Source organism: Talpa occidentalis, unplaced genomic scaffold, assembly GCF_014898055.3.
Source record: "Talpa occidentalis isolate TD23 unplaced genomic scaffold, MPIMG_talOcc4v2.1 talOcc4.11, whole genome shotgun sequence".
Taxonomy (NCBI): domain Eukaryota; kingdom Metazoa; phylum Chordata; class Mammalia; order Eulipotyphla; family Talpidae; genus Talpa; species Talpa occidentalis.
In genome coordinates this window covers 38,583,253-38,599,468 of record NW_023601104.1, presented here as the reverse complement: position 1 = coordinate 38,599,468, position 16,216 = coordinate 38,583,253, and the positions used below count along the sequence as shown (strand labels likewise).

The 16,216-nt window shown below is 39.6% G+C and overlaps 2 protein-coding genes across 2 annotated transcripts; both read right to left on the bottom strand.

Moving 5' to 3' along the window:
• Positions 1–4,900: 4,900 nt before the first annotated feature.
• LOC119237994 (olfactory receptor 11H6-like) lies at positions 4,901–5,860 on the bottom strand. The gene has a single exon (XM_037501798.1). The coding sequence runs from the start codon at positions 5,858–5,860 to the stop codon at positions 4,901–4,903; it is 960 nt and encodes a 319-aa protein (XP_037357695.1).
• A 6,182-nt stretch (positions 5,861–12,042) lies between these two features.
• Positions 12,043–14,863, bottom strand: LOC119238200 (toll-like receptor 11). Its single transcript, XM_037501910.1, has one exon. It carries the CDS (start codon positions 14,861–14,863, stop codon positions 12,095–12,097), a length of 2,769 nt encoding a protein of 922 aa, XP_037357807.1. The 3' UTR covers positions 12,043–12,094.
• Positions 14,864–16,216: the final 1,353 nt, after the last annotated feature.

The following is a 16,216-nucleotide window of genomic DNA, read 5'->3' as shown; positions in this document are numbered from 1 at the left end:
TTGGAATTGTCATAATAAATACAATAGGGAACTCTGCCATTAGGTTCCCTACATTTATTTTAAAGAAGGAGAAATTGTTTTTGTCCATCATAGATATGTACTTGTATAACTTTTTAGAGAAATTTGAGTTACATTTTATATAGAGCACAATGAGTTAGGAGTTTAAGAAATTTAGTTGGCAGTTGGTGATTCAGCACTTATTTACTGAATACCCTCCACCTGCCAATCTTTATGTCAGATCCATGAGCCCATGAAACCTAACACTCCTACTTTCATAGGCTACATTTTATTGGAGAGAAAAGAAAAAAATTATAAATACTTCAGTAGTATATTAGAAAACAATTTAGAGAAAAACAAAGTAAGGTCTTTGGAGGGAATGTTAGAATGAGGAAGGTTGATTGTAAATACAGCAATCAGGAAAGTCTCACCAAGAAGGTATTATTTAATCAATGTTTTAAAGTGAAAGAAAGAACTTTATGGATATCTGGGGGAATTGCATTCTAGACAAAAGAAATAGTTGACTATAGGGAGCAGGGATGGAAGAAAGTCATAGTACATTGATTGAAGAAGCAGCAAGGAGGCCAGTGTGGCAAGAGCAGTGCATGCAATGAGGAAAGAAGTGGGACTTGATTGTAGAGAGAGAAATTGAGGGTGGATCACTAGGGTGTGTTCATTGCAAAGACATTGACGATCACTATAAGAAAGGACCAGGATATGAGCAGAGAATAAAATTATGTGGCTTAACTTTTTGTAGTTGTAATTTTAAAACAATGTACCTAAAAGTACACATATTGCAAGTCACTAAATTATTAAAAGTATGCACATCCATTTAGCCAACACCTAGGTCAAAAAATAGAACATTACCCAGCATCACAAAAATCATATTGTGACCCCTTCCAAACACTTCTATTTCATCTCCAAACTACCCTCCATCCTTACTTCCAACACCATCAGTTTCTCTGTTTTTGAAATTGTACATAAATGAAATCATATAACATGTATTTTGTGTCCAGAATCTTTATTAATAATTATATTTGTGAGATTAATCAGTCGTTTTTCATATAGTTCATTTATTTTCCTGTTGATTCTTTTATTCCTAATATATATTCTTAATTTTCCTTTCAATTAATATGCCACTGGTTTCTATATCAATGTTGGAACAACAATTTGGGATGTTTCCAGTTTTGGGCTGTTATGAAAAATACCATTATGGGGCCTCCCCTGGTGGTGCAGCAATTGAGTGCTGGGCTGCGAAGCTGCCCGCAGCCTCTGCAGTGCCCATTCGAACCCCAGCCACCAGTGAGGGTCCCAGAAGGCACGACAGACCTCTCCTGCCATGCCTGCTGCTCCCCTAAACAGTGTATTTCGTTGGTCTGCCTGTTCTGTTCCCTGCTCTGGCTCTGGTGAATTCTCTCACCCTCCTGCCCTTCTGACTGTACCCAGTGCTTGTATAAATAAATAAATAAATATTTTTAAAAAAAAGAAAAAAAGAAAAATACCATTATGAATAGTATTCTACATAACTTTTTATATATGCCTGCAAATATTTATGTTATATGTATATGAAATTGGATCCTTGGAAATGCATCTGTTAAATACTAACAGATAATGTCAAACAGTATTCCAAAAATGGTTCCCCAAATGTACATTCTCATAAGTAAATGATAACAATTTCCATTATTCTATACCTTTTGCCAATCGTCACACTAAGAAAAATTGTCACATGCTATCTACTTATGCGATGAGTTTATAACACTGTTGAGATGATACTTAATGAGGACCAACACAACACATGCTGCACTGACCAACACATGCTGCACTGAAACACGACCTTATGTCTTAAATGAGCTCTAGGCAGCGAGTAAAATTTCCAAGACCACTTACAGAAAATACAAGATTTAACCACTTATTTGTATATTATATGTTTGTGTAATTTTGTTCTTAAAGGAATAGGTCTCAGGATATTGGTTCTGAGCCAACTTTAGTTTATGAGATAGGGCATAACTCCCAAATCTTTCCAGATTTTGCTGCCAGTGTCTTCAGTGACTGCTTCAGTTGCAGCATGTAGTTGCCAGAATGAAAATCTCATTATGCTGATTCACTTCCCAAAGCAAGACCCTCCGACCCACTTCACTGTTATATATATTTATTTTTATTATTCATTTGTCATTTAATTACATATCTATCTAACTTTTGGGTTACACTTTTACTCTTCCATATGAGCAAATGCTTCATCCATTCTCCACCACCTCCCATGCCAGAGTCCTCTGTTCTTCCTTCCTCTACCCCTCCTTCCACTGTTTCTTCTGGTAAACAGTACATTTTGCACTAAGTCTAAGAATTGTTCTTGCTGTGCTTTGCCAGTGTATGCTTTTTAGTTATTTGTATTCCAGAGATAAGTGAAACAATGTGATATTTGTCTTTCACTTTCTGAGTTTTTTCACTTAGCCTAATCACCTCAAGTTCCATACTTTTTGTCCCAAAAGGCATTATTTCATCTTACTTCACTCTTAAAGAAGAATTAGAAATAAAGATTAAGGCTTATTTTCTTAACAATGTCAAGTTGATATTTTTAATTAAATTAAAAAATTATTTTGATGAGGAAAAAATAACAGAAAAATCATTCACCATTTTACTAAGAGATTGTAGCTGTAATAGTTTACATATATTTCCTTTTTGTATTATCTTAATTACAAAATAAATTTGGAAGCAATTGTTATAAGTCCTTTATGTTTTGGAAAAAGTAAAATTAAACTTAGCATTATATAATTAACATTTTCCCATGTCATGAAATATATTTCAAAACATGATTTCAATGGTTGTATGATATTCTATAATTGAAATATGTGATAATTCACTCTCCAATTACTGAACATGTGCATATGTATGATTTTGATGTTATCATATTTTCTCTTCATTATTTTTATTAATTTATTTGGGGTGATATGGCAAACTTACATATGCTCATCACATAAAGAAACATGGTGTATGTCACTATTTGTATCTTTTTTTGTACTGTTTTAAGTGTTTGCAATTTTCTTCATATACACTCCTCTTTGAATTTATTTAGAGATATACTGCATTTTTTTGCTATTAGGAATGGCATTTTCCCTCCATTATATTTTCTTCTTGATGATTATCTTTTGAAATTATATTTATTAAAATTTACATCAAATATCTGCTAGTCTTTGGGAAAGAAAGATAGGCAGAAAAATAAGTGGTGCAATAAGAACAAATTCTGAGCTTCAATTCAAGACATAATTGATCAGTATTTGTTTGCTATTTTTAATCCCCTCCCTCTCCCCTTGCCTTCCTTCCTTTTAGGGAGTTGGAAGTTTAAGCTTTCCTCTTTCATTCAGTGTTTCTAATAAGAGAATGGGGCTCACTTCTTCCTTCCTCTGCCAAGGATATTGTTTAAAGCTCTGCAGATTGTCTGTAATGTAAGTTACAGTGCAGGGGAGGGAATGGTGATTGTCCCTCCTCTGTGCCCTGGAGCTGAAGTGTGCAGCCTAATGTGCGTGGGTGGTCCCCTTGAGGAGGGGGTGCACAAAGTTTCTTCTGCTCATGACTAGTAGCTGAGGGGTTGCTTTTACATAAGGGGCTTGGCTTTATAGACCACCCTTTGCCATACACCCAAGCTTTAAACTAAATCATGCTATCCTCCCACATAAAACCTGGCTTTCATCTCCCTTGCATAACTATGATGAAGATAGACCAGTGAATCTGCTTTTTGTGTTTTTATGGAACTGGGCTCAATTTCACTAGTAGATGAGGTTGTATTTCCTCAGAATAAGATTTGTGTATTAAGATGCAATATTGCGATTCTAGGTTATTTTGAGGTTAACTGGAGGGTAATATACCCTTATTTCAGAGACTAGCAATGCTATATATTATTTATGCTCAGAACTCTCACATACTACTGCCATCAGCATGGCTATTCTTCATCTAATGGATATGGGGAGAGAAATTTGAAAAATCATAAAGCACTTAAAATATAAATTGTTATTGTTTCATTAATTTTTTCTAGTTGATTTGTTCCAGGTCTCACCTCTACTTTATATCAGTGAATTTATTCTTTTGCATTCAGTGTCCCTGGTAGTACAAAGATAAAGAAGGATTGCTAGGAGAAATTTTTTGACAAGTCCATTTGAGGAAGAATCTCAAACCCTAAAGGATCTACATCTGGGCAAAATTATACTGAATAAGAAAGGAAAAGATTTCCTGGTAATTCTTGAGGGTGGTGGGAAGAGAATGTAGAAGAGAGAGAAAACAGCATCTACAAGATGTGATATGGGTGGTTGTCTTAGTGACCTTTCCTCTGCCTGTGCCAACCCCATCCTGTAATCAAGTTGATAAACCTAAGTGATAAGTTAATAAACCTAAGCTGGAGTGAGTTTGGTTTTGCATAAAATGATGAATTCACACATCTAGATTGATGGATCAAAATAAGGCAGCAGTTGGATTCAGGAGTAACAGGATAAAAGCAGAAGTAAACAAGTTGGAATGGTGTGTGTGTGTGTGTGTGTGTGTTTAGGGAGATAGTGGTGGGGACTCTAGATACCTAATCACTGTGAATCTGAAGGTTGGAGGCAAATTTACCAAAAAAAGATAGAAACAGACCAGTTGATGTCTGGATTATAAATATGCTCTTTTTCCATTAAAAGTGCCTGACAGTGTCTTGTTTCCACATATTACACACACAGGAGTATTAATATAATAAAACTTAGTATAAATGATTTATGCAAGTTCTGATATAATCTTATTTGTTATTTGCTTCATTGAAATACATCCCTACATAAATTCCAGGAAATATGGGAAGCATTTCTCTCTCTCCAGCTTACTTAAGACCACTAACCTCTCATAATTTCCCATCTTTACGTGCCCTTCACATAGATGGGTTCTAATTCTTGAGAGATTGTCCTACTCCAATCCTAAACAGTTTTCTCAGGGCTTCTTTCATCTCTTTATTCCGGAGGCTGTAGATCAAGGGATTGAAAAATGGAGTCATCACAGAATAAAATAAAGTCACAATTTTCTGGATCCCTGCTGGGTTGCCTGCTGATGGGCTCACATACATCACCATGATGGAGCCAAAGAACAGGGACACCACGGCTAGGTGGGAGCCACATGTGGAGAAGGCCTTGTGCCGGCCTTCTGCTGAGGGGACCTTCAGCACAGCCCTGATCACCAGGGTGTAGGAGCTGGTGATGAAGAGGAAGGTAGAGAAGATGAGGACTGAGTTAAAGATGGCACAGGTGATCTCAGTGCCAGGAGCTGGCACACAGGACAGTTTTATAAGAGGTCCTGGGTCACAAAGAAAGTGATCAATGGTATTGGGGCCACAAAAAGGCAGCTGGGAGACAAGATAAACTGGGAGGAGAAAACATGAGAAGCCAGAAACCCAGCAGCCAGCTCCCATTCTGATGCAGCGCTGAACTGTCATGATAGTGGGGTAGTGCAGGGGCCTGCAGATGGCCAGGTACCTATCAAAGGCCATGGCAGACAAGAAGAAGGTCTCGGTGGTGCCCATGGAGAAGAAGAAGTAGAATTGGATGAAACAGCCGGAGAAGGAGATGGTGCTGATCTCAGAGAGAAAATTAGCTAGCATTTTAGGGACCGTGGAAGTGACATACCAGATCTCTAGGAATGAAAAATTGGCCAGCAGGATGTACATTGGCGTTTGGAGTCGGTGGTCCCATATCACAGCACAGATAATGCACAGGTTTCCAGTCAGTGTCAGACCATAGATGACGGAGAAGAATGAGAAGAGGAGGATCTGAATCTCCCAGGAACAAGGGAATCCAAGAAGAATGAATTCACTCACAAGGACAGAGTGATTATTGTCTCCTGGGCTTTTCATTTTTTCCTCCTAAAACTGCAATAATAAGACATTGCCATGTTACAAATAACTCTACAGACGTTTTCTTATTGAATGTTCTCTGAATTACTTCGCTGTTCAATCAGTAGCATAGTTTTAGGTCACTAAGAGATTTTTAGTGTTCTTTGTCCAGTGTGATACTGGAGGAAATGAGGATCTTTTTACAGCTGTACTGCTATGATCACCATGCCCATCAGGGTGCATTCGTCATCTGCTTTTAAAGAGGTAGGGGCTGAGTGGACTATGCTGAAAGATTATTGGTGCTTTGGTGGTGGGAATGGTGTGAGAATATATCTGTAGAGGTGTGAATCTGTTTTCCTGTAAAATACATAGTGTTGTAAATGAAGATTGCCTCAATAACAAAATAAAAATAAACTCTGTTTTTTTTTTGAATGCCATCATATCTACACAGAACAAGGGAGGCTCTCTGTCCCCATTCAGGGGCTTACAGTCTAGGTGAGACCCTTCAGCCTGAGCCAAACCTATAGAAGGACATATGAAGATGGAAACCATTGCATAGTTCAAGAAAATACTGCAAAAATATGTAGTCACAAGCAAGAGTTTGTTTTCTACTGGACTCTTTAATACCATTTGCATAATTTTATCTAGTATGGGCGTATTTTCCATGTAGTCTTGGGAATACTGGAGGAGAGATAAGGAAAGTGGTTTTTATAATCAGATTTTTCACAGCCAGGCCATTTCCAACATTTGTGTGTCCACTTAGTTTTAAAGAACTTCATAAAGCAATCCCAATTTGCCTTGTCAATTTCTTTTAGTGCTTAGTGACATATGCATGACTCTCCAAATAGTCTTTATTTTCACTTGGTCCTCTGTGCAGTTAGAAATTTGTTGAAGAGGAGCAAGCTTCATGCACTGTCATCTTGAATAAATGTTGAAGAACTATAGATCCCTCTGAGTCAATTACAGTGTTGTAAACCAATATTACCTCAATAAAAATAAATTAATTAGATTGGTATGAATTTTCACTGAAATTTACCCTAGCTAGAATGCACAGGCTTCAGTCCTAATATGAAGATTATCAGAAGACAGCAAAGTACCTCCTAATGGTACACTTCATACATTTTGCCACATAGAGCAAAAATAACTAGTGTTATGTCACTAAAAGACTGGACCCTCCAGTTTGCTAAAAACAAAAGTAAGGCAACGAGGACTTATTTTCAATGGGGAGACACCCTCCTCCACGTAAGCAGGAGGATATCCACAGCATCCCCACTCGAGGAACCCCTCAAAGCTGCTTCTCTTTGAATCACTTCATCTTTCTTTATGTCCCGTTGATGCAGTTACAAATGACTGGTCTCTCAGATAAGAATTAACAAATTTGTCTTCCCCCATCTGTTGCAATTTCCCCCTTATTTGACAGGTTAGCTTTCTTTGTGACTGGTCTCTAAGATAAGCATTAACAAGTTGGTCTTTCCTTATTTCTTGCAATTTCCCCCTTGTTTGACAGGTTAGTCTTCTTGCATTCCAAGGAAAAGGGAATTAAACAGAAATTGTTGAAAAAAAGCAAGCTGGCGCCCACCAGTCTCTGTGCTGAACCTTTTTCTTTCCCCCTCCCCTCTCAGACCCTTGCCCATCCCACCCCCCTTTTTTCCTTTGTATAAATACACCTGCACTCTGCCAAAGAGCAGGACAGTGGTCTTTCAGACATGAGTCTGCTACCCTTCTCATTTGTTAACAAATTAAACTGCTTTCCTTTTCCTCAAACTCTGTTTCCTTTCATTGGCTGAGGGAAACTGAGGCTGGTGTTTGGTATCACTATCGTCTACTTTTCTCTGCTGTCTTATCGATGCTAAGTCATGATCATGCTCTAAGGGTGCACACACACTTGTGTGTGCACTGCTCTTTTGCTGTCTTCTGTCAGTTTCTATATCTAATTGTATCTTAAATATTTTTATTTAATGACTTTTGTAATCTTTTCCTCCTATTTTTAAATGTGTTTGCAGTCTGCAACCAACATTTATTTCCATTTGTGGTTAGCCAATATGCTTTAATAGAAAAATGTTCTTCCCTACTTCCTGGCATTTTCTTTTGTTCCTATACTCAAGGTCAGGAACTCTGATATACTTGACATGAATCAGTGATAAGGTAGAGAATAAAATTGACATCCACAATTTGCATCTGGTCCATGTGGTGTTTTTGTTTTTTTTTTTGTTTTTTTTTTTTGTGGTGTAGCTAACATCTCAATTTAGGCAAAAGTGTTGTTTTTATTAAATAGATTTGCTTATATATTTCTAATCAAAACACATAACCTAAAGTTTATATAATCATTTCTGTTGATAGAGGCTATGATATAGAACTCAGAAACTAATTTTTATTAGGAACAAACTTCTAATTCAGGTCTTCATGTGGAGAAAATACAACACGAGGTGAAAGGAAAGTAAAAAAGACATTACAAAAATATCTGGCTCTACCTTACCTGAAGCTGTGTAGTGAGAATGACAGGACTTGGTAGAGGGTAGTTGTTCACATTTAGGTTTCTCTCTCTTGAAGAATGCAAGTCAACCCTCGTCTCCTTGGTCTCTCATTTCAGCAGGAGAATATGTGCCACAGATCAAACAGAGTGGTGTTTCTATTCAAGTTTCTTAGCAGGCTTCTAAAAGTGGGTGAGGGTGGGGAGGTAATATCTAGTATGGTTATCACTGGAAGTCTGCACAATGACTGTGTTGCTTAAACATCTTGAAAGGTGGTTACATGCACTTGTCAAGGACCCTGTGGTCTTTCCTGACTTGGGTAGGAACAATGACACCCCTGCCTCTAAAGGACAGTATGTAGTGCACACACTCAGAGCTGTGGCTCTTCTGCCCTTGATGGCCCATCTTGGTTGGGTGGTGATTCAGAGCTCTGTGTGCACTCAGGCCTCACCACTAAGCCCCAGCCCTCCATACTCTTTATAATAAGTGTACCAAGGGTTTTTTTTTGACCCGCCTGGATTATCCAGCTTCTCCCAGTGGCCTCATCTAGGGATAACACTGAAAAAGTTTTGGCCAGATCACAGAAAATATTTAACTGAAATCTAAACTGGTCCAGCCTCTAGGGGAAAGGGAAAGATGGTAAGGTCTTGTTCTAAGTCAAAGAATAAGTTGACCTTAAACCTTATTAAATATTAACAAAATATTTAATATTAAATATTTTTATATTAAATATAAACAATATTAAATATAAACAAAATATTAAATATAAATATTTAATATAAACAATATTAAATATAAACAAAAGCATCTGTATATATTTTTATAGCAATGCAGCTTTTCTTTTTTTCCCTCTCAAAAAGAATGACACTGGATTTAGGAAGGAAAATGTATGACCAAGAGGCCTATCAAACCAAAATATATAAAGACAAAGGTTAGTTTGAAGACTTCATTGAACACTTGAAGACTTCATTGAACACAATGAAGACTTCATTGAACACTTCAAAGACTTACTCCATCTGTTCCTTTTCGTGTTTGACACATACACCAGTGCCAAGTATGCTGTGCTAATGGTGGGGCTTTTGGATCAGTAACAACTGTTCCACTATCATCTGACTATAAACAATTGTCCTATTTAGTCTGTGAATTTGTTCTTCCAATCTCACTTCATCCAGAGAAAAGTAAATGAAATGTGTAAATCATCATTATGGTTGCTACAACTTTAGCAACTTTAGCACAATACTTCCAATAAGTGGAAGTATTGTGCTAATCTCGCTTGGTTCAACAGGTGAAGAATCCTTCATAAGTCTGGGCCTCATCATTTAATATGTACATGGTTCAACTGCAGTGAATTTGGAATAAAACAGTGTTAAAGGGTTTTAGAAGAACAGAAAATGAGTAACAGTGGAAGAAACTGTGATTTTTAAATTGGTGAAAAAACTGGAGAAAAAAGACTATTGGAACAAAGAAAGGAAGATCATTTAATAGATTAATTCTATTTGTTTCATTTAATCCCGATAGTACAGAATTAAAAAAAAATTAAAAGTTATAGCAAAACACCTTGTAATATAAAGAATACCTTTCTAATAGAGAAACATATTCAGTGATGGAGCAGGCAGCTTCAGAAAATTACTTTCTGAAGTAATCCAAACATATTTTGGATTTCATTAAACATAGACTGGGGAAGGTGGTAGAAGGGATTTCAGCATCAGAATCAAAATTCTTTTAATTTAGAAATTCCATGATATGCATCTAAAATGTGTCAAAAAAGAAATCAAATCCATGAAATAACTTCAATGACATAAAAAATGTAATGGGAAATATTAAAGTTAATGAGAACTTGAGGTTTTCATTAACACTGGTAAAATGAATAGTATTTTCCAAGGGTGACGAGTTGATAACAGATGAATGGAGGAAAGGGGAGAATTCTGCATTGTGATTGGGTCAACAAAGTGCCAGAGGAATATATGGGACTACAAATAGTCCAGTTCCATTAACTGAAGATATTGGTATTGTTTCCTAAAAAAAGTATGTGTGGAACTCTTATTTTCTGAATCAAAATTGGAGTGACTCCTTTGTTTGGTCAAAGATAGTCATGTAGGGATTGTGTAGAGTTTGAAGGATTTGGGAGACTAACAGGAAAACAATATGACCACAAGGTGGCAGTAGAACATAAAAGTTTTATTTTGGTAATCATTGCTTTGATAAATTTGCTGGCAGGGGAAATCCCTCAGGGCATAAGACCTTCTAGAGGCTTCTATTGAGGCATGACTACTCAGAAGGGGGGGAAGGCTAAGGAACAACCTGGAGAGAGAGGGGATCAGAGAGAAGACTTATTTGTCTGAGAAATGCTAGTCTGGAGAAATGTTAGCTCAGACTGTTCCTGAGTGTTGTGATGGGCAGAAATAACTTGGAATCTTTGCCTTACCTATGGTTAGCAAGTGTTAGTTTCAGAGTCCCAGGGTATGAAAAGCAACTAGGTTCTAAATGGCTAAAAATTGGGTTTTTTGGACTATGAATAAAACAATTGAATATGTAAAAATCTTGGCACCTCTGGGCTTTTGAACTAATTGAATGTGTTGTAAAGAAGTGAATGGTACACAGAAGCCATCTTGGGCTTATTTCTAGCATAGATGGTCTTTGAAAGAGATTGTGATAGTTTTTAATTTTTTTTCTTGTGTTTATCCAGATTTCATTATTCATGTTCTCTCTAAAGCCTCCATTGTGCCAAAAATTATAAAAACTGAAGTCATCCACAATCCCATAACTAGAATCATTTTTGGTTTACTTTTTCTTGTTTTCTTTCTCTTTTTACATATGGACACTTACGCAGTGTTTTTCAAAACTGGAATCAGGGTACATGCAGTTTGTCAACATTTTTGTTAATATTATATCATGAGTCTTTTATTTACTAGCACTAAATATTTCTTGAAGCATGATTCTGAATGGAGCATGATATTCTACTTCTATAAATGTACCTTAACTCCTCTATTGGGGGCACCTATGATTTTATGCAAATTTTCTTAGAATCTAATTTTATCTTTAAAAAAATTCTTGGAAAAAGATCATATGCATGTATATTTTTAAGACGTTTGCTGTATGTTTGCCTATTTTAATTTTGTAGCAAAGTAAGTCATTGTCAGTTAAAAGCATCTGGAAAGACAGTAGAAAGTGTGGAGCACTGACTGGATGTTACCTTGGAGAATCTGGGCCACATCCAAATTTCATGATATCCTGCTGTGCCTGGGTGGCAAATCACTTAACCTTTATTACTGAGATTTCCCATGTGCAATATAGGATCAAAATTTAACTCTCAACGGCATAATGTTTTTCTGACAGATTTGTGAGTTAGCAAAACTCTGAATTTTTGAACCTTTGGTGAATTGCAAACATGGTTTCAATCTAGCTTCAGAGTCCTGATAAGTAGGCATTGATTCTCGCTTTTATTTTTCTTTGCTAGAATAAAGGTGGGTTTTGTTGTTTTTTATAACCAAACAAGTAAATACATTACTTCAATTAGGTGGAAGTTGTTCATTATGGAAAGTACAGATATGATTCTAGGAAATGTTTTGTGTACTGGCTTTTTAGGGGTTGTCTTGTGCTGAGAGGACTATTTTTTAATGAATATCTTGTTATCCCATTGGGGTTTGGATTCTTCATCTGTATTAGTGTGGAAAGTACATTTGCGCTGTTACTTATATATGGCCCTTTTGAACCAGTGCCAGATGTGTAGCCTTCAGGGCTCTTGAGGGGATTATTCCTGAGGGCTGACTCTCTTTCATAATCTCTAATCCTCTCTCTCTTGCCCAGCTTTCCTTATTCTTTTCCGAAGTTGCTCACAGAAGGCTTCCCACTCTACCCTCCCCTGGGGCAAATTGAAGTAGTCCTCCTTCTGCAGCCACCGGACCAGTCGGTGGTAACTGTGCAGATGTCGCCGATCAATAGGTTCAAGAAACAGCAAAAGGAGGCGAGCTGTCCCAGGCTTGGCCACCAAATGGTAAGTGGCCAGTCTTAACTCCAGGTTGCACCAGGGACTTCGAAGGGCTTGGCAGCTGAGCACACAGAGGATGGTCCTGCTCTTTTCCATGCTGGTGACCATAGTGTCCATCTTATCCTGCCCAATTTCAAAATCTCTCTCAGGCAGGCAGAGCCTTAAACCCTCACCAGCTGGGAGTGGCTTCTCCAGGGCCGGGACCAGTTCTTCCAGCACCCAGGATTGGTCCTGCTCACAATAGGATATAAAAACATCATAGAGGAATTGGCTTCTGGGCCGCCGCCCACACAGTTTCCACCACCAGGCATGACGTAGGGTCTGGAGGTGGTAAAGCCAGGGCCATTTAGGGTAGCCAAGCAATGCAAAGAAGGTCAGCAGGAGCAACAGAGTGAAGCTGGTTAAAAAGCCCTGAAATTCAGAGTCTTGTTGGCAGTGGCCAGAAAGGAAGGGAAGCAGTGGAGTCCTGGAGTAGTCAGAGGCATTGGCCTTGCAGATGGATTTCTCTAGCCCATATACAAAGGTGTTTGGGGCTCTTGCTGCCCAAGGCCCCACCCAAGAGCTTTCACACTGGCAAGAGAAGGTTATATTGGAGAAATAAACATACTGAGGCATTTGGGGAATTAGTTCCTGGAGGCTGCTGTCCAACCCCAGGGCCCATTCAGAGTTGATTACCAGCAACCGCAGGTCCAGGCCCTGGAAACTGGAGATGGAGAGGTTGCCGAGGTTCAAGTTGCTCAGTGCCAGCACCTGTAACTGAGGAAGCTCCTTCAACAGAACCTCCAGTTTCACTGGCCTTGACTCATACTGCCTGTCCAGGTCCCCCAGCTCCAGCACTCGCAGCCTGGGCATCCCGAGTAGATGGATATTATCTATACCTCCATGGTCAGACCAGAAGTGCAAGTGCTCTAGAAGAGGGAGCTGTGAGAAGAATTTCTGGGGTTGTTGTCTAGAGAAAATGGAGAAGCTGCAACCTCGTAGTGTGAGATGACGCAGGGAAGGGAAACGGACTGGGTTGTTGCCCAAACTCAGCAGCACATTATTTGTTTGTAAGGTCAGGTTCTCCAAGAACAAGAAGGGTTCTCCACTGGGGATCCTAAAGTCGATGATAGCGCTTGCCCATAACTCCAAGCTGAGAAGTGTTGGAGGCCAAGGAGGATAGATCTCCAGCATCTGAGAAGAACCCAGCCACAGATGGCTCAGCTTCAGGGACCCCTGGAGCTGTCTGCCCAAGAGTCTCTCTAAATGGGTGCCCAAGAGGTTCAGTGAGGTGAGAGCAGGAAGAGAGGAGAGCCAGCCTGGCTCGAGCACCTTAATCTGGTTCCAACTCAGGTCTAGGGTCTTCAGTTCCTTCAGTCCCTCCAGACTCTCACTGGATAAGTTGGAGAGATTGTTACCACTCAGCCAGAGCTCCTGGAGTTGAGGAAGTGAGGAGAAAGCCCTAGAGGGCAGAACACAGAGCTCATTGTGGGACAGATCTAGTATTTGCAGGCTGGAGCTAACCAGACCTTCTGGGAGCAGCAATGTTGGGCCCAGCTCATTCATTGATAGATTGAGCTTCTGAAGTTGGGGCAAAGTACTCAGGAACCTGGGGGGAAGTGACTGCAGGCCATTGGCATGAAGGCTCAGGACTTCCAGGGAGCCACAGTTTAGGAGATCCCCATCTTCTATGTGACGAATTCTGTTCCTCCCAAGGTTGAGTGCACGAAGCTCAAAGTAGCCTGTTGTATTCCCAGGTAGTAGTTCTGCACCTGTTCCCACAAGGGAGAGGGAGTCCAAGTGGCGCAGACCTGAACTTGGGAGATCTGATGCATTTAGTGGGGTGCCATCCAATCTGAGGGAATGGAGCTGGAAGCCACGCAGAACTCTCTCAGCCACCCAGCTCAGCTGCGGGTTGGCAGAGAGATCCAGCACCTCCAGGAAGGGAGTTCTTGGGCAGGGCTTGGTTGTAGGAGAGGAACAAGGGATAAGGTTTGAGAAGAGCCATTGCAGTTCCTCCAGCTCCGTCAGACAGCTGTGCCTCAGAGTTAGATGACTAAGGCTGAGAGGTAACTCAATATTCTGGCTATAACTCAGACAGTAGCCATGGAAGGAAAGGGTTTTGAGAAACTGAAGGGGTTCCAGGGTGTCTGGGGGGAGGAATAGATTCAGGCAACAGGGAGTATGATGCTCAAAGGAAAGGTGCTGCAGCAGGTCCAATCCTTGAAATGCCCCAGGTGTAATCTTGATGGTGCCCAGCTGCAACCTCAGAAGTTGTAGTGTGGGGAAGTGTCCAAAGGCATCAGCTGGTAGGACGGGCACTGTGCCCTGGAGGCAGAGTGCCTCTATATTGCGGGGTACTGTTGTTAGGGTCTGAATCAGGTCTTTAACATTGGAGCATGAGGCAAAAAAATGCAGTCCTGGGGCCAAGGGACAGCATGGAATGTAGAAGGAGATGTTAGGCAGCAGGGAGCTGTCTGCTATTGTGCAACTGGGAGAAGTCCAAGCCCAGGTCACCAAGCTGAAGCTCATCATGGTCAGCAGTAAGAGAGAGAAGAGAGCGAGAGAGAACAGTAGTCTTTCCATCCTTGGTACTGCCTCTAGGAAAAGAGGGGAAAGGAATATTAAGTCGTACAAAAAACTGGTGAAGGTGCTTTGGAATGTGGATTATTTTGAGCTGAGGTCAGTTGAGGCCCTGCAGGCTCAGAAGAAACTATTACCAATCCCTTAACTTCCTAGAAGAATGAAAACCCAGATTTAGGCTTATTTCCAGAAATGAACATTGTGTTGAAGAAACCTATCCATATGGTAGGGCAAACAGGTAATTACAGAGCATCCAGTCTTTGTCATATGAGTCCCCCACACTTTGTTACGTGAGTTCTCTCCTCCCCTCCCCTCCTTGAAGGCCTGTGTCTCTATTTCTTAGCTAAGACAGGGATACATTCCCTGTCTCCGCCCTCTGAAATGCATTCCTCATAAACTGCGTAGATTTCCCATGGGTATGTAATGGATATTTTTCTCCTGTTAATCTGTGTGATGTTTTGGTTAACAACAAGAACCTAGAAGGGAAGGTGGAAATTTCCTCTCTGCCCCTTCACTAGCAATACCGGGCCTGCGCCTTCTGATAAACACATTACCCAATATGTTCTGGGGCGTGTTAGAGGAAGAGTTCTGTGATTATAATATAAAGGTGATAGTTAACCAAGTAGGGGACACAAGTTTTTCATACTCAGATGTGCCTCCCTATAGATAAAAAACCTGTCAAAATAGACACAGAGAGAGACCAGCAGGAAGAGCAGGTGATTAGTAAGAGATCCCAGCAGAGAAGTTGATATTGCTTCCAAATAAGAGTAATGAAACAAACATAGTAAGACCTGAACATGTGCTCTTTCTTTATTCTTAGTTATGTCAGGTATGTGGACTTAATATAATTGTTCATATTTTATTCATGAGACAGTAGAAGTCAAAGGGGTTAAGTGACTTTTAACATTACAAAAATGAAAGTGACAGAGTTGTGGCTACAAGTCCAGATTTCCTGCCTCCAAATTTAGTGGTCTTTCTGCAACAGAAAAACAGGGCCAAGGAGACATTCCCAGTGAATTTCACTGTTGATTTATGCTGACTTTATAGAGACATTAAAAAGTTACTTTAGATAAACTATATAAAGAAAGTGAGAAAGTAAACAGGAGAATGAAGAAAGAAAAAAGCAGTAAAAGGAGAAATGAAGTCTTGACAATTTTGTGTTCAGAACATAGTGCTGGAGGTAGGGAGTTTTGTTGCCTTTCTCACTGCTTATGTATTCCCTTCCCATGGTAAGGCCTCCAATTCCCCATTATAAAATGAACAGAATCATATGGCCCCATCTAGGTCCTTGAAAAGATAGAATGAGGAAGGAGACTCCAGGCTCTGGGAGAGACAGATGCCAGTTCACCACAGTGA

Excerpts from the sequence above, each read along its gene's own strand:
- LOC119237994 (XM_037501798.1), bottom strand. The coding sequence starts at position 5,860 with ATGAAAAGCCCAGGAGACAATAATCACTCTGTCCTTGTGAGTGAATTC.
- LOC119238200 (XM_037501910.1), bottom strand. The coding sequence starts at position 14,863 with ATGGAAAGACTACTGTTCTCTCTCGCTCTCTTCTCTCTCTTACTGCTG.